We start from the raw sequence: 17,656 nt of genomic DNA, 5'->3' as shown, positions 1-17,656 counted from the left end.
AGTGTGTGGTGTTTTCTTTATGGACAAGATATCTGCTGTATCTGTGTGAATTCATCACATGTAAAGTATTGTGTAAAAGTCAAAAGCATCAGTCAAACCACTGAAAACAAAACCAATGTTACAAGCTGCAAGCAATTTTGTTAAAGTAAAAAAAATGCCTGTCAAATATTAATCAAATATTGACTTACCTAAGCCGTTCATTGCAGAATTTGGAAATCTTTCATTAGTTTACAGGGTTGGATGAGACCAATGCCCAGTTCTTCTAGCACATCTCAAAAGCAGCTGTTTTTTCTCAAATCTAATTAAATTTGTTTTAATCATTATTAATTGTTCTTGAACAATTGTGAATAATTTTAATGCTTTACTTCATTTTTGCATTGCAGGCTGAACATCTTAAAGGTGTATGGGGCGTATTTGCATCTTCTAGACCTTTTTAATTAAATTCAGGTTATTCCTGTTTCATTATAAACTGCAGAACAAACTGCATATCGTAATTCACACTAAAGTAAAATCTAAGCTGTCCAAAAATTTTCATTTGGATTATTTGGAAGATGCTTCTGATAACACCAGAAGGGAGGTACATTTGACTCCTGCTCAATTTTGAGTCCTGCAGCAATCTGCGCATTGAGAAATATGGAATTATGTCATCAAAGAAATGCCTTGTCTCTACAACCATCACTTTATTTATATGCAAGACGGTTCTACTTCTATAAGGAAGGCACGCAAAATCAATTCCATTTTGACCATGTTAGAATATGCAATTACATTAATCTCATACCAATGTTCTTAAATTCTAACAACCACTAGTAACATTTTACTTTCATAACGATCCCAACTTAGTAAGACTGCATATTACATGTTTTTATTATTCAAAATGTAGATACGTTGATAATAGATCTGAATATCTTACGCACTTCCACATCACATACACCAAACATGAAAACACTGAAGAACAATCATTTTACATGCTATGCTGGGTTATACATGTGTACATACAGTATTTAGCTCGTTTGTTTTGCTACTCTGTTACACTTTTCCTGCTTTAGTAAAGAAAATGCATTTTGAATTCCGGTGGTGCAGTGAGCTTTCAGAGTGTTGCCAATACCATTATCACCATTATAACGAACTAAAAGAGTGGAAAGTAAAACCATATATTTGTCTTGATGGTTCCCGATCCGTTTTATTCTTTCGCTACACTAAAATCATGAAATCCAGGTGAAGTGTATGCTCCACTCACCTATGAACAAACATGTTACAGTATCCTGCATTAAGCCAATCTCTGAACAGTTCCTGGGTGGCATTTCTCACAAACTCAACTGTGCAAAAACCTCTCAATCAAACAGCAAATGTCTAAACGTGCACAGGCAGCCAGTTACTTCAAAATCCTGTGTCCTCCAGTGCATTAAGAAACCGAAACGTTTGACGTTTTAAACCCTTACTGGCATTATATAATGAGATTCTGCCAAAAAAACCCCAAAGAAAGTGAACTTTTTTTTTTTTTAATTCGGATTAATGATGATGAGATGTGACAATAATGTGACATTGGGAATGTGATCAGCAGTCTGCTGAAGAAGAGCTTGTATATTTACATGTGCACGTGTACCCATAAATTGGGAGATCGGTGAAAAGGGGGGTTGTGGGTTTTCAGGAGCACTAGCCCTTTTGTACTGACGTGAAGAGAGTGGAGTGTAACGGGATAGAAATCATGCAGCTTATGACAGCATTAAAATAAGAGACTGATAAATCTACAAACTGAAAGACATGTGGAAGCACAATGAAAAAAGAATGTGGTACCGATTTCACTCCCGTAAGTAGGAGGATGTTTCTGGTGTGTGAATTGCACCAAATCTGAATGACTTCACAACAATGGGAGAGTTTAACTTTTATTACAACAGCTTTTTGTGATACTAGAAAATACTGTAATGACAAAAAACAGGATCCTGTCTTTCATTTACTACTAGAATCCAAACAGGATTGTTTGCATCAGTCCTATTAATTATATCATATTAGAGAGATACTTACTATATCATATTAGAAATATACTTATTGTCCAAACGCAGACATGTTAATGAAGAGAGAACACGTTCCTGCAGCACTCAAACGCAGAACACACACACACACACACACACACACGCACATTCACTCTGTGATTGCTGCGCGATGGATCTGGTGGTTCGCCCTTCATTGCCTTTTTTGGGCACTATGGTGCCTCTAAAACTGGAAAATGAGCTTTTTGTTGTTTGTACTGATGTGACTTGACTAACAAAAATGCCAAAGTGTGAAATTTTGTGCAGGTTCACATACACTCCGCTTTCCATTACAATCATAGAGTGCGCCAAATCTGAGGATTTCAGGATCTCCATATGACCATGTTCTATAATCTATCATGTTAAAGCATCATATTTATGTATTTTGGAGTGCTGGTGTAATCATTTTTAAAGGACATTCTTCTTTTGAAGCCTCCAGAACTACTTGAATTAAAAGCACACGTTGACTGAAATATAGAACGTAAAAATGACAGTAAAGGTCCATGAGGCCTTCTAAACTAAACTTTAATTCCTCACATTAACAAATAAAAAGCGGTCCTCACACAGCAGCTAATCAGCCGAGCTTATTTTATTTGGAATTTGTAAAAATGAACCCAGTGCCACAGGAGGAACAGGCTTGTACATGTAAATCTGAATTAGTGTCCCTGAAACAGCTGGATGTATGGAGGGGCACAGCTGGACATGATCAAATCAGCAGCGGCACAAAGACGCATCAGGACACAAGACGTCAGAAGGCTGCACTTCCGTTAGAACTGTCAACACAGAGCTCTGCGTTTTGTTCATTTAGTGCACATTTGCATTTGTTTTCATCTAAAATCGGTTATTGGACTCAAACTTGCTCACATTGTGAATAACTCACATTTAACGTTAAATTAACAGCCAATGAAGACTTCAAAAATTGTGTGTTACAGAAAAGGTGTAATAATAACAAGGTGTAACATTGTTTTCCTGCAGGTTGTTCAAACTCAAAATCACCTAAATTCCCAATAATATTACAGTTGTAAGAGTATATAGATGCAAATGAATTCTAAATATGGTTTATCTGGCATGCTGCATGTTTTTTGTCTACTTCTGCAAGACGGACTCTCGGAGATGTCTAAAATGTGAAGAAGCGTGCAGCATTTTGAGGAAAGAAAATACAGGAATAGATGTAGATTTAAAAAAAAATAAAAAAAAACAGCTAAATGACATTAACATTAAAATTACATGACAAAACTTGGATCCCTCTAGATTTTACAATAACCAGCATGGAGTTCTCCTTGTTTGACAGGCATATCGGATTCCCAGATAGAGAAATCTGTGTTATGACCGGACAAAGTTCACATTGCATAGGATTTAAGGAAAAAATGAATTGTGAACGCATAATTTATCCGAGATGAATCTGTTTTGTGTAATAACAGCAACATATGCGTTTATTACACATGCTGTTATGACGATGGAGAACAGCGTGCACACTGTATTCTGATTCCAGTGACTTGAATCATTAAAGCTAAATAAGCCAATGTGCACTCTTTTTTTTTCACACAATTCATAGATTCTAATCAGATGATGCGGCTCCATTTGCACACTGCGTCTGATGACCATCGGTTAGCGGTTTGGTCTGTACATCGTGACACCGGGTAAAGTTTGGGGACCCAGCATCACGATCTGCGATACTGTCCCTCCTAATTCGTCCTTTTTTGATGGCCCTGGACCTCATCTCCCATCAGTCAGTACTGTGGTCCCAGTGATCAGGTCTGTCTTTAAAAGAACGGATTACCTGTCAAAACCTCTGAAGCTAAATACTTCACATGATTAAGTGTCGAAACAAAAAAATATATACAATAATTGGGGGAGTTTGGTGGGGTAATTATGGTAAAAAGCACCCTTTTGTAACAGACTTACAATTAGAATACAGTGCATTCTACAAATGAATATCACCAAATCAAACAATAATTATCATGATTTTATTCAACATGCTGTATATTTTAACCAGTGTACAGTCGACGGTGGCCTATTGATGACCATTGATTTAATTCTCTGCTCCCAGTTTCTGATATTTCAAAAACAACACCCATCGCTTCTATGCTGAAATGAATCTAGAAAATGAATGCATGAGCCATCTTCACAAGCAACTGAGGTGCAACAGCGTGGAGCTTCATGGCAGCTGCATGCGTCCAACGCGGATGCTTTTTGGGGTAAGGGCTTCCCATACCGAGAGTTTTCCACAGCAAGCCCAGACCGCAAAAAGATTCGCAGAGGACAGGTGCTCCACATCCAGCTCGGGAAGCCATCCCTGCATCCCTCCATCCCTCCATCCCTGCATCCCTCCATCCATCCACAGACGAGCACCAGCTCTTCCCAGTCCTGCCATTAGCATTCAGCATGTCCAGCAGGTAAACATCTCCAAAGGTCTGGGGTTGGGTTGAAAGCCTCGGCTCGAAAAAAAAACTGTCTTTTCTCGAACTGCCACCCAGAGTGTGCAATGAAAATGTACATATTAATTTAAAAAAAAAACGAACGAACAATAATATGAATAACAATACAAAACCGGCGTAATCCATCGGAAGCCCGTGTCCCCTGGTCGGGGGGGACGTGTGAGTTTCCTCTCGCCTCGTCGCTGTCGCTGGAATAAAATGGAACCCGCGGAGCGCGGACCCGCGGACGGAAGAAGCTCGCGGCGCCCCGGCTCGCGGTAAATAGAGAGCGGCGCCGGGTTCTGATTGGCGCGCGGGGAGACTCGTCACCCACCAATCAGCGGCTTCCTAACACCGGGACCCCCCTTCAGAAAAAAAAATGAAGAAATAAATTTACCAAAAAAAATTTAAGAAACATAAAGAGGGGGGGGGGGGGGGGGGGGGGGTGTTGCAGAAATATGAAAAACGGTGGAAACTCGAAGGTTTCCTGCGCAATATTCTCAAAAAAAGAGAATAAAGAAAAAATTAACTAAAAGTCACCAAACCGCAGTTCACGTGACGTACAGTCAGTTCTGAACTTCGCCAAAAAAGCCTCACAGAGATCTGAGAATGTGCTCTGAGAATACGACTGATGAAAATAATAATAGTAGTAATAATAGTAGCAGTGATTATAAAAAGAAATCTCTTACCGATCACCCCGTCGCGGCCGGCCGCTGCTCCCCACGCATCGTGTCTGAAAACACGCAGCTCTCTCTCCCCGCGGAGTTGGTGGTTCAGGGGCTATTTTTGGAAGCCGCACACACACACACACACACACACACACACACACACACACCACCCTGCACTCCAATTCATAATTCTGCCGTGAAGACACCGTCCCCCGTCCCCCCCCCCAAATAAATGCGCGTGCACCTTGGAAGGGGAAGGGTGGTGGTGATGATGATGATGATGACGATGATGGGGGGGGGGGGGGGGGTCCGTCGTCTCGTTTTGGTGGACGTCTCCACAGTCAGTCACGATTCCCTCCATCTGTCTCCTCCGGAGCGCGGGCGCGCGGACGCGCGGTGGCGCGCCTCCGTTGACGCAGCCGACGCGCATTACTCACTTCAGCGGCAGTCACGACTCCGGCTCCGATCCCCCCCCCCCTCCGGTCCTGCCGGTCAAAAGCACGCCAGACGGGTCAGACCGGGATGAAACACGCACATTTTCCCGGCATGCAGCGGTGCGCCGGACCCGCCGCCACCATCATTTCGACAAGACGCGTGAAAAAGTAGAAAAAAAAAGTAACGGTGGATTTAGGTCATCGAGCTTTCAGGTAAATGTGTGTGTGTGTGTGTGTGTGTGTGTGTGTGTGTGTGTGTTTTCCGTCTGTCGATGGGGCAAAAAGTTGCTGCAAAGCCCACAGAACGAGGAGCTGTGGGTTTTAAATTATCCTGCTCCAATAACCACGCTGCAGACGCAATAAAGCAGATTGAGGCACGTGACACTTTCTATCATCATCATTATTTTTATTATTATTATAGGCATTTTAACACGAATCCACCACACGCCCAGGAGGCTGCGTGACAAATCCCGCGCCTTGTCCGGACACGATTTGTATTTGCAGCACCGCGGCGTGGACAGCTCCCCCACTCCACTCCGCTCCCCCCGCCCCGTCACAGGGCTCCTATTCGAGATCCAGTGGACACATATCACGAGAAAACACACACACACACACACACACACACACACACACACATATACACACAAGTAAAGGCAAACGCCGTCGAGATTTAATCACGCGCCACGGTGAAAAAGAGACACGAGGGGGACGAGGGAGGCTGTTTTTTTATAGGCGTGACACCCCTCGTCTATTTCTAGATCCCGATCAAACTCCCTGTCTATTTTTAGAACAGAGGATGAAGATCGAGGGGGGGGGGGGTCAACAACACAAGAGGCTTTTATTGCGTGTAAACCATCACGACGGAGCCGTGGCGGGGACATTTTACTCGGGGTTCCGTGGGAAGGAACCACGTGATGTTCGCATCAAGGCCGGAGTCTCCAGAAGCGTTCGGACGATTAAAAAAAAAAAAAAAAAAAAAACAGCCGCAAGACGCGTCGTTCCCAGCACAGAAGCCTCGCGTTCTTGTTGGGGGGCGTTCCTCCTCGAGGGCTACGTCATGACGTCAGTGACCGAGCATTGACGTCGAGTTCAGACTCTCCCACTGGAGAAGGGTGCGACCGCTGCTGTACAGTTACCAACAAAACAATGGCAATATTATTATTATTATGACGATGGTGATGTAGTACTGTGATAAAAAAGTACGAACAGCCTTGTTGGTCGTTGTATTCCGGCTTGTGAAGCGGGACCACGAAGAGAGGAGCGCCCAGATGCAGTTCCAGGCTTCCCCGCTGCGCGGCGCTCTTGTTCCCGCTCGGCTGGTCCAAGCGTCCATTCAACGAAGGCGAGCTTTCAATGAATGGCGGCTTTTACTGAGTGAATTAGAAACTACAGTTTGAATAGAAACACTCAGTTTTGTAGACTTTAGATAATTAGAAAGATAATAGTCACTTTTTAAAGTGACAGACTTGCATTAGAGAACGGAGCATCAAGCCAATTCCATTCATAAACAGCCAGTTTAGATCAATTTTGTGTTATTTTAATGAAAAAAAAAAAAAAATCCAAAACGGCTTTTTTGATAAAATGACTGAGGTGAGAAATATATGATCATTACTGTAACATCAATCCGACACTTAGCTTCAATTGACCCTCACGTCATGTCCTTTCTACAGCCTGGCTTGAATAAAACGTTTTGGACTACTCTCTGCAATCATCATTACACTTCCATAGTGGGGGAAGGTTTATTAAAATAAATAAAAACTGACAAACACACAACTTGAAGGCCCATTCCTTTATAAATGTTCTTTTTGTCCACTCATCCAGATTAACGAATGTTTGCAGACAATGATCACACAGACAAAAAGCCAATGAAAAGTTCTCTCTGTATAAATACTGCAGAATGAACACACCAGATCTTAAATTTACCCAAAACATGAAAATGTTTCCACCATTACAGTACACGCCCCCTATAACTGTTCCAGGGAATGGTGCAAAAAATGGTCCCCCCCCTCGGGAACAGCAAGTTAAAATAGTCCAGTTTTTACACTTTCTCAGATCAAAATAAAACGGACAAAAATTAAAATGAAATAAACGGCTTCAAGTAACCAGAGCGGGGAATTTTTTCTTTACTGGAGCAGCAAACTAAAAAAAAAAAAAAAAAAAAAAGAGAAAAAGAGAAGAAATGCGATTAAAGATTTGGGTTCTGACTGATGAGATTTCTGAGAACAAAGCCTGATAAAGGACCAACCTGTCGAACAGCATGAGTAAACAGCACACCAAAATACACAATCAACCCTCCAGAGCAAACCGTGTCAAACCAACCTTATTTTTTGTTGCCTGATCTGAAGTACATATTTATACCTTTTTCGGGGGAGGGGCTCTAAGGATAGTCATGAATCTTTCATGTGGTGACATTTGTGAGCAGCTTTACAAACTGCCATGTGGTGGTGGTGGTGGTGGAGGGGGGGGTATTTATTGTTTCAGTCCAAGTAGACTGCACGTTCGTTTATGATATGCAACAGGAGATTTGACGTCAATGGAGAATCTTTCGGTGCGCCCGGCCTGGCCTATAACCGGACTGTGGTTAAGGAGCGCGGCGATCCCTCTTAGTGAGCAGGTAGCACTGGATAGTGCGGAGGCGATCCTTGGCTGGTGCAAACTCAGGCTGAAGCTTCAAGGTGGATTCGTACCAATGCATTGCCTTCTCAAATTCCTCCTGACAAACAAAATAATAATAATAATTAATGAACGAGTCCTCGTTAGAGTGGTTCCTGTTTTATAACCAGAATATGGATTAAAAATGATCATGCTTCTGACTCACCATAGCAATGTAGACATTAGCAAGCGTGAAATGGTTGACGACAAAGTGTGGTGCAATTTCAACCGCCATGCGGGCCACGGTCAGAGCGTCCTCCCACAGTCGTGCGTTCTGGAAGATGTTTGCAAGGCTGATGAGAGGGACATCCTGTGGGAAGAGAGGTCAGAACATGCTTCAACATGTAGTTAAGGATGTCCCCTGTCCTATATGTACAACTATAGGTCTTAATTCTTTTTTTTTTTTGCATTAAGACACAATATAAATGTTTAGTAAATGGTCAGCAACATTTACAGAAATATATTTAAGTAATCTTTTAAGTCAATTTGAATGCAGTGTGTTAAGAAACGATATGGAGAACCATTGAACCATTAGTTGAATACAGTCTTGCGTCTGGAGTTCATTAAAAACCTAAAAAAACATTCCAGAAGGCTGTACATTCTGTATAGGCCCTTCAAGCGCACATGTAGGACATAACATAACAATTTAATAATTTTAAAGGCCATTATTATAAAAGCTAAAAGTTTCACCTTCATGTGGTGGGGGGCATAGTTAAGTGCCTGGCGCAGACAGTCAATAGCCCTTTTCCCCTGGCCTTTGACTCTCCAGTAAAGAGCTGCCATACTGGAGAGAACCCAGGATGTCTGATTCTGGATAAGGGATAAAACAAAACAAAAAACAAAACTAAACATGACTCAGGCATTATAGTTTTCAAAAAAGGCAAAAATATGATTTTTATATCAGCAAAAAATCCCAAAGAGGATTATCTTACCTTTTCTAAGACCTTGGCGATACGAGTGCCCACCTGTTCAAAGGACTGAGGGGGAAACTTATCTTTACCGAGATTCTGTAAAACCTAAAGGAGGAGAGGGAAGTGATGTTGTAGTGGTCATAAATAACGTTATTAACAAATGGTCACAAACAAGGCAACACGGGCCTAACCTCTCGCAGTTGGCTCTCCCCTGTGTAGTGTATACCACCTCGATTAGCCACTCCTCCCAGGTGGTCCAGCGTATGCATGCTGGCTGCCAAGTTGGAATTGCATACCGGTTCTGCTGCTGGCTCCTGAAGTTGTGTGGCAAAGTCAATGTGGTCTGTGATGCTGTGAGCATAAAGCAAGCAGGTTGGGGGGAAAAATAAAAATTAAAAATCGAGGAGGGTCAAGCAGATGTCTGCACATTTCAACGTGTTGAAAGAGAAGGCACTGACTCGATGTTCTTGGCAGATACAGCAAGCCAGGTGCTGGCCACGGTAGTGAGGTCTACTCTACGTGTGCGCTGGCACTCCTCGGGTCCTGGCCATCCTAAACTGGCGTAATCCCGCCAGCGACCTGCAGTTACAGATTCGACTAAATTTGAAGCCCTTTACAGTAGTTAGTGAAATGTATTTTTATACTTAATGCAAAGAACCTGAGGGTCCAGGTGAGGGAATGGTGGGTCCACTGATCTCAAGAACTGAGTGTCCAGCCAATGGCTCCCCCTGGTGGCTGTCATCTTCCTCTTTCCAGCCTTCCAATGCCTTCATTTTTGACTTTTTTACTCGCTTCACCTGGAAAGTGATCTGCAAAGATAATAAAGCCAGCAACATGAATCAACCCCAGAATGCAACTCTGTTCATTTAGAACAATCCCCGTGCCCTTTTATCATACTGACCCATTCCGCTCCCTCATCATCTTCACAGTTGCCAAAGCAAGGTCCTCCACTCTTGCCGCCCATCACCCTGTCATTTTTCAGCACGCGTATGCCACGGAGGTCTCCCCTCTTCCCCCCAACATCAAGAGCACCTTCAAAAGCCCCCATCAGCTCCTCTTTCAGCTGCCAGTCCTCCTCCTCTTCTCCTCCGTTCGGCTTTCCCTCCCTGGATCCACCCTCTCCAGCTTTCACCTGCTGGGCTGCCTCTCCGGAGCCATTACTGTCCACCACCACTTCTGATCAGAGATATAAAGCAAAAAAGAACCAAAAGAGAAGAATGTATGAGAGCCAGACCACAAAAGCAAAACAGAAGAACCTCCACAGCGGACAGAAGTTCTTACTCTTGAACAGAACAGATTCCTCAACAGTAGAAATGGGTGGAACGTGAACTTCAAAAGGGTTCTGCATCTCACTGCTACCAGACTCCAGTTCCTCCAGCTCCAGTTCAAGGTCTCCAGTACATCCAGTGGCATCTGAAATCAGAGCATCATGTTAATCTTAACAAACACAAACATGGCTAAAATTACTTAATCTTTTTGATTAGGACAGTGCCCTCCCACTGTAAAAAAAAAAAAAAAAAAAAAAAAAAAAAGTTGAATGAATACATTAATTTTAAACTCAAATCTTATTTAAAATTATTATTCCTATATTTCATTTTAATTTGACTAAACAAATTGAAATGATTAATATCTGTGTATATTAAAAAAACGATTTCTATTTGTAAACCAGAAGCTTCTACTTCTAGCAGCTTAAATAAAAGTATTTCTAAACTCGTTCTTTTTACTTAAAATCAAAACTAGGGGAAACTCTTGTGGGTGGATTGGAAAAGCGAAAATGGATGGTGAAGCGAAAAAAAAAAAAAAAAAGCACGAAGAGGCAAATTTGTGACAAAAAGCACAAGGGATCGAGCTAAATGTGGAGCTGAGATGGCAGAGTCTGGTCTAAAATAAGTTCTTCTGCCACGGCAGAGGATAAAATAAATCAGTGTAAGCTAAATAAAGACAAGAGAATGACAAGAGAAATGGTGGAAAGACGGAGCTCAAGGCAGCGACTGGAGGGGAATATTTTACAGTACATAGCTCTAATTTAAAAGATACAGCACAACTGTTCCCATTACATTATTCTTTTTAAATTGTACACTGAATGATAATTATTATTGCTCAACACAGTACTATAAACTCATAACCAGTGGGGGTGAAAAAAAGAGTGGTGGCCTAGTGGATAAGGAAGTGGACACGTAATCAGCAGGTTGCCGGTTCAAATCCCAGAGGACACATTTCCAACCATTTACATAACTATGAAAATGTTTGTCCAAATAAACCCAAATAATCTGACAATTAAAAAATAAAAAAAAACTAACCAAGTGCTCCATGTCACAGGTTCAAGTAGGCATGGTTTACGCCACTTCTGAGCACCACATAATGCATTTTATAAATATACCTCATTTCAGGTAACAAAAAGGTCTTTAACATGCTATTTCTACCCTGCCACCAACAACAAGCAACACTCACGGTCAAAACACAATAGCAGACCAACAGCATCCAACACTTCCCTCCATCCTTGCGGTGTCAAGGTAAGATGATAGTTCAACTAAACTGCTGCTTCGATGCCTTGGTTCTACTGGTTGAGTGTTAATGCCACAACTTGCAGAGGTATTCAGCTTTGACCACAGAGTCTGCAGAGGTTCGCGGGTGCAGCAAAAGACGCTCTTCTGGCTCGCATCTCGTAGAAAACAATGGGATTCTGTCAACTACAGAAATCAGTCATAGTGACAGAAAACTTTAATCTTCCAATCCTTGAAAAGTGATGTATTGGTGCTAAAGACAGTGTGAATAATTTGGGTCGATCCAAACTTTGTGGCGGTGCACCTAAACAAAGAAGTTGCCCCAGAAACACCAATGCTAAAAGTTTTTTTTTTTTTTTAAAAACAGCAAATCAGTGATGCATGTTTAAAAAAAACCACATGCTCTTGATGATTCTTGCAGGTTGTGACAGAAAAGTCTGACTCACACAGGCATTGTTGACGCTGAAGATTGTACAGGAAGGGGTAAAACTGCAGGCAGCGCAGAAGGGGCAGACTGGCATGGCATTGGACGCAACCGGCCTTTAAGGATAGGGCATGGCGGAACAGTGCCAGCGCCCCAGTCACGTTTCCCTGGGAGAGATGCACATTGACCAGGCTGACCACAGAATGGGGCTGGTGGGACAGGGAGAGGTGAATTAGCCAGGTCATTTTTACAGAAATAATAATAATGCTTTCTTTAATGCTTTTTTTTTTTTTTTTTTTTAAATCAATGCAGGGATTGTTCCGGACAGTCTAGCACCTCCGATGCATTGAGGGCGAGTGCCTCAAACAGCAGCTGCTCAGCTTCCCGCAGCAGGCCGTAGTGCAGTAGCAGGTTTGCAGCATTGACCAGTGGCAGGTCACGGTGCTGGGGTGGGGCAGAGTGAAGGGCATGCCACGTGCACAGAAGAGCTCGAGTTCCATTTCCCTTAGCACGCCAGAAGAGGCCAGCTTCATTCTGCACCAACCAGCGGGGGGCGCTCATCTGAAAACAAAGCATTTTGTAGGCCACTGAACAATTACATTTCCAAAAGCTGTAAAATTGTTGGAGCAAATTTATAAATTATACCTTTTCCATTGCATGAGCTATTATTGCTCCTGTCTGCTCCAAACTCCAACCCCCACTGCGTGACAACAGCACCTTAGCACAAACATTAAATTGTTTAAATACTTAAAGAAAAAAAAAAAATTGTTTTTGCTAATGCTGCATAATGAATTATTATATGATTTAATAATAAAAAAAAAATCTCACCTGAGATGCATGGAAGTCTGGAAGCTCTTTTCCTTCCAGAGACCAAGCTAAAGCAGCCAAAGAATCACCTGCAGGAGGCTGGGCACCAGAGGTGCAGTCAGGTGGCTCCAAAGACAAAGGCGGGCTTTTCTTCTCATACAGTATTTGCTCAAGCCTAAATACATACAACAAAACTTCAGAAATATGAAAAAGAACATGACCAGCTCTCTTGAAGTTCACGTTTAGAAGCTCACCCAAAACCTTGTGTTTCAGGGGGGAGGTAGAACGTAGGCAGCAGGTGAGAGGGGGGCACCGAAGGGAACCTCTGTGCACAATCAGACCTCCTAGGCCAAAGCACTGACTGGCCAACCTGCAATAAAACACACATCTGGGTTGATATTCCAATAGGATTGGATGACAAGAGAATTAAGAGGATACGGCCCTCACCGTATCAGATGATGCTTCTTTGTCCCACAGGGAGCCCGGACTCTCACTGCCAGACACAGAGGAGTAGACCTGCGGCCCTCGACTCTCATTCACGCTCATCTCTGAAACCAGGGCTACGCTGCTCGCCACAGACACCTCCTCCCCGAACTGCAAAGGTGAGACAGTGACACTTAAGGCTCCAAGTTGGAAACATACACTTCCTTGGTAGCATTAATTCGATATGGTATTATTGGCCAAACACACCTGTATGTAGTGAACATTCTCAAACAGGTCACCACGATGGTAGCGCACAGGTAAGTCATACGGACAGAAGAGGCCATGCTGCTGCGGGCCCAGGTGGCACATCTGATGGTTGCCTAAAGTGCACGCAAGTACAAATAGACACTGGAGTTTCTAACGCCTTGGCAGAACAGGGTGACTCTGACTCTCTGGTAGGTGAAGGCGTCGCTCACCCAGCTGCGCCTCTTTGGCCATTTGTGTCTCGTGAATGATGTTGCGCAGGATCTGCTCCTCTTGAATGAGCTTGTGCTTGTCCAGCACCTCTTGCTGCCGGAGGTAGTGGTCATGCTGCTTCTGATACTCCTTCAGCTCGTTCAGCGTTCGCTGGAGGGATCTGCAGAGCGGGCGTTCGATCAGAGGAACGCGGCGGAGCAGCTGGCCCGAAACTGTTTTCAACCAACTATCATTTCCCAAGTGAATGTTAGTTGAGCAACTATTGTTTTTAACCTTGCTACAAACCATGAAACAAGTTTTTGCCAGCCTCCCCCTTTTATTCCGAATTTGTGTTTCGACTACTGTAACTCTCTCCTGGCTGGAGCCTCTGCAGTCACCATAAAACCACTCCAGATGGTCCAAAATATGGCAGCCCGCCTCATCTTCAATCAGCCAAAATACACCCATGTTACACCTCTCCTTACCTCCCTCCACTGGCTCCCGGTAGCTGCTCGCATTGAGTTCAAATCCTTGATGCTTGCCTACAGGGCTGTAAATGGAACTGCGCCCTCCTACATCAACACAATACTACCTAGATACACTCCTACACGCTCTCTCAGATCGGCAAACGAAAGGAGACTAAAAATTCCTTCTTCACGGGGTCTCCGATTCCAATCATGTCTGTTCTCCGTTGTTGTCCCTGGCTGGTGGAACAACCTACCCTCCTCCACACGACTAGCCGAGACTATCACCACTTTTAAGAAGAAGGTGAAAACCTTCTTATTCCAAAAATATTACAGACAAATTTAACACATACACATGCATACACATTTAACAAATAAATACAAAATGTATAAATACATTATAATTTTTCTTAGTCTAGCACCCAACACTCTCCGAGCATGTTCTTCAATGACAAGTCTAAGCCTTATCAGGGCTCTTAGTTTGTATACTTGATATTCTATAGAAATCGAACGAGAATTGCTGGTGTCTTCCCATTGTAAGTCGCTTTGGATAAAAGCGTCTGCCAAATAAAGTAAAGTAAAGTAAAGTAAAGTAAAGTAATAAATAGGTACGCATTTTACCGATGCTGGGCCTCCAGACGCTGCTCCAGTTTCTGCTGACAGAGGACAGCATGTTTGCGCCTCAGGGCCTGTTCAAAGCCGGGCTGAGCCTGTAGAGCCTGGTCATAGCACAGCACCGAATGATTGTATTCCCCAAGCATCTGAGTGGAAACGTGGAAAAGCAGAGATTTACACTAGACATACAATATGAGATTTTGTTCTACTGCATGCAGGCTACGATCTGTCACGGCTTTAACTGCAAAACATCTAGTCGGTAAGAGACATGATGAGGTTTTGCAGGTTGAAGATGTTCAGGAAGGCGCATCATCATTTTAAAATATATTCTACTTTCTGGCATTGCTGTTCAGGCACAACACATGGTACTTACAGCGTAAATGTTACCCAGAGTGTAGTGGGTGGTGAGGAGATCTGAGGTCAGGTCCAACGCTGCATGTGCCAGGATGGCTGCATCAGCTGAGAAATGTGCTCTGTGCAGGATATTGGCCATGTTGACCAAAGCTACATCTTTATGGGACCTGAAGACAAAAACAGGTCAACATTTCATCCTGAGAGGCAACCCATTCAAATGGACTATTTGCGCCACTAAATCCCTGCAAAATGATTAGGTGAAACATTACTTACCTGGGAGAAAAGTGCAGGGCACGGACGACACAATCTATCGCCCTCCTTGGATCATTTTTCATACGCCAATAGAAAGTTGCCATATTGTACAGGACCCAAGATGAAGAGTTCTGTGTGCATTAAATATTTTCCATTTTAGAGTTTATGGGTTTTATTCGATTGTTCTAGGCTCTTTGCAGTACGTCATCAGAGTTTTGGCAAATCTATCCAAGTGAAAAAAAGAAAACCCCACTTATCTGCACTGTCCACAGAAGTCTAAAAAATACTCACTTGTAGAAGGGCCTGGTGTATTCTGTGTCCAAATTCATCCAACGGACCCAACTTGGACAGAGAGCTAAAGATTGGGTCATCCTTTGAAAGTACAGGGGAGGTCAAGTTTGTCCTTTCTTGCACCCCCTGAACATAAAAAAAAAAACACATACAAAGTAAATACCACATAGCATAAAAAACCCCAAAAAACAGCCATTTATTAAGTGCAACACTGCAAGTCTTACCCTAAGATGCTGGAATGCATGGATGCTGTACGGAAGCTCAAGAATTTTCGCACAATCAGGCTTTTCCAGATCAGGTGGTAAAGGAGACCGGTGATCCACATTCTCTTCAGGGCTGCAGGGAAGAAGAACGAAGCGCACAGAAGTATTTCATTCAAAACTGCTCTGAGATTCATTCAAGAGCACAACTGTAATGAAAATCCACAAAACTGACCTTATGTCTTTGCTCTCCAGAGAGATGTAGGTACCATCGTAGAGATCCAGATCACCTAGAGGTACTTTAGCTGTTACACAGTCTGCATCTTCTTTGTAATGACGCTGTTCCAATCCAGTATCACGATCTTCATTTTCCTCTATATGAATCTTCTGAGCAACCAGCTGCTTCTGCACACAGAGGCATTTTTTGATGCAATAAAGGACCGAGTGGAAAGGGGTTACTCAGATTGGCAGCTGCCCAAATTTACATTTAAATAACATATTTCATTTCAGAAGAGCATGACGCGGCCAATATAGCAAACACGCCAATTATGTGGCTTTACCTCGAGCTTCTTGAGGTAGTTCACACGACTTTCTTGCCTCATGAAGATTACAAGGTCATGTGGGTGTTTCAGATTGAGTGGAGAATCCACCTGAATTGAAATGGGTCACAGGATGAGAGCATTATTACAAGCCTGAAATGAAAACAGCCGTTTAGCAGAACGCACAGACACCACCGGCAAGTCGAACACGTCACGGTAGCGTTCTGTTGCAAGACCTTAAAGGACTTCGTGCACCAGAACACTTTCCAGGTTGTTCAGGAATTTGGGGCGAGGTCAGCCGCTCCAGAAACAGCACTAGCACGGAGGTGCCGGAGTGTGCGACACGGGAACGGGAACAAGTGGATTTCTTCACAGCTGGAAACGTGGCCGTACACTTTCAGACGAAAAAAAAAAAAAAAAATCCATGCTTCCCACCCCGAGTTTACGTTATCACACAAATGTTATCGTTATCACCCGGCGTCACGTTTTATCTAAATGGTAGCTGTTAAAATCTAACCAGCTGGTTACATACAGAGCAAGGCTGTCATACAAACATTACAGGAACATTAGCGACCGAGTCATCCCTCACATCCCCAAACACTACACGAACCATACCATCGGGTTTTATTTCTGCAACGTGACAAGGGAACCCAAGGGTGACGGGGCTATTGTAAAATAGCACGAATAGTGTTTTTTTATTACTATTATAACCCTGGCTGAGCTTATTTTTCGTAAGGCGGTATATACAAGGTAACCAGCTAAAGTTAGCATGCTAATTAGCATGCAATCTGTGATTTACCTGCTGTTGGATTTTCCCATCTTCTGTAACCACCCAGTGAGTGGTAGCGCATCCAGGCTGGATGAATAGGAAGCAAAAAAGGAGTAGGAGCTTCCCACGAACTAGCGCATTCCATGACACAGCCAAACAAGACTGTCTTCCCTTGCTGGCTCCTCTCAAATCCGCCATTTTTTTCTGTCCCTTAGTATGTCCAGCGTTGCCAAATCTCGCCGGAGAAACATGCAACCGAGTCTGGGAAACGACTTTACTGCGCAGTAGTACTGAAATAAAAGGGACAGCTATTATGTGTACGTTGTAGGGTGCGAGATGAAATGGAGACCATCTGCAACGTCATTTATTCAATGCAATTGATTTATCTCTCCGAATCAACTTTCCCGATAATAATTCACGAGAAACCGTGGAGAATTTAATTTGCTGGT

At 43.1% G+C, this 17,656-nt stretch overlaps 1 protein-coding gene across 1 annotated transcript; it reads right to left on the bottom strand.

Annotated features, from left to right (window-relative positions):
* Positions 1 to 7,705: 7,705 nt before the first annotated feature.
* On the bottom strand, positions 7,706 to 17,442 carry ttc17 (tetratricopeptide repeat domain 17). The gene is made up of 25 exons (XM_028956657.1): positions 17,238 to 17,442; positions 16,460 to 16,549; positions 16,135 to 16,304; positions 15,924 to 16,035; positions 15,700 to 15,825; positions 15,430 to 15,539; positions 15,176 to 15,323; positions 14,809 to 14,948; positions 13,744 to 13,904; positions 13,535 to 13,647; positions 13,292 to 13,438; positions 13,099 to 13,214; positions 12,866 to 13,019; positions 12,683 to 12,754; positions 12,374 to 12,598; positions 12,060 to 12,246; positions 10,391 to 10,522; positions 10,011 to 10,285; positions 9,768 to 9,918; positions 9,568 to 9,688; positions 9,301 to 9,460; positions 9,131 to 9,214; positions 8,889 to 9,008; positions 8,365 to 8,508; positions 7,706 to 8,259 (listed from the first exon to the last, which is right to left on the bottom strand). Exons 1-25 carry the CDS (start codon positions 17,403 to 17,405, stop codon positions 8,128 to 8,130), a joined length of 3,558 nt encoding a protein of 1,185 aa, XP_028812490.1. The 5' UTR covers positions 17,406 to 17,442; the 3' UTR covers positions 7,706 to 8,127.
* Between the last annotated feature and the right edge of the window lie 214 nt (positions 17,443 to 17,656).

Source organism: Denticeps clupeoides, chromosome 16 (genome assembly GCF_900700375.1).
Source record: "Denticeps clupeoides chromosome 16, fDenClu1.1, whole genome shotgun sequence".
NCBI lineage: Eukaryota > Metazoa > Chordata > Actinopteri > Clupeiformes > Denticipitidae > Denticeps > Denticeps clupeoides.
This window is presented reverse-complemented; position numbering and strand designations above follow the sequence as displayed.

What these genes read in the sequence shown, in the direction of transcription:
- ttc17 (XM_028956657.1), bottom strand. Translation starts at nt 17,405, where the DNA reads ATGGCGGATTTGAGAGGAGCCAGCAAGGGAAGACAGTCTTGTTTGGCT. An exon ending in TCAGCGTCAACAATGCCTGT is followed by an intron (nt 10,523 to 12,059) that starts GTGAGTCAGACT and finishes CTCTGATTTCAG; the next exon opens with ATGCCACTGGATGTACTGGA. An exon ending in GGGAGAGCCAACTGCGAGAG is followed by an intron (nt 9,215 to 9,300) that starts GTTAGGCCCGTG and finishes CTCCTCCTTTAG; the next exon opens with GTTTTACAGAATCTCGGTAA.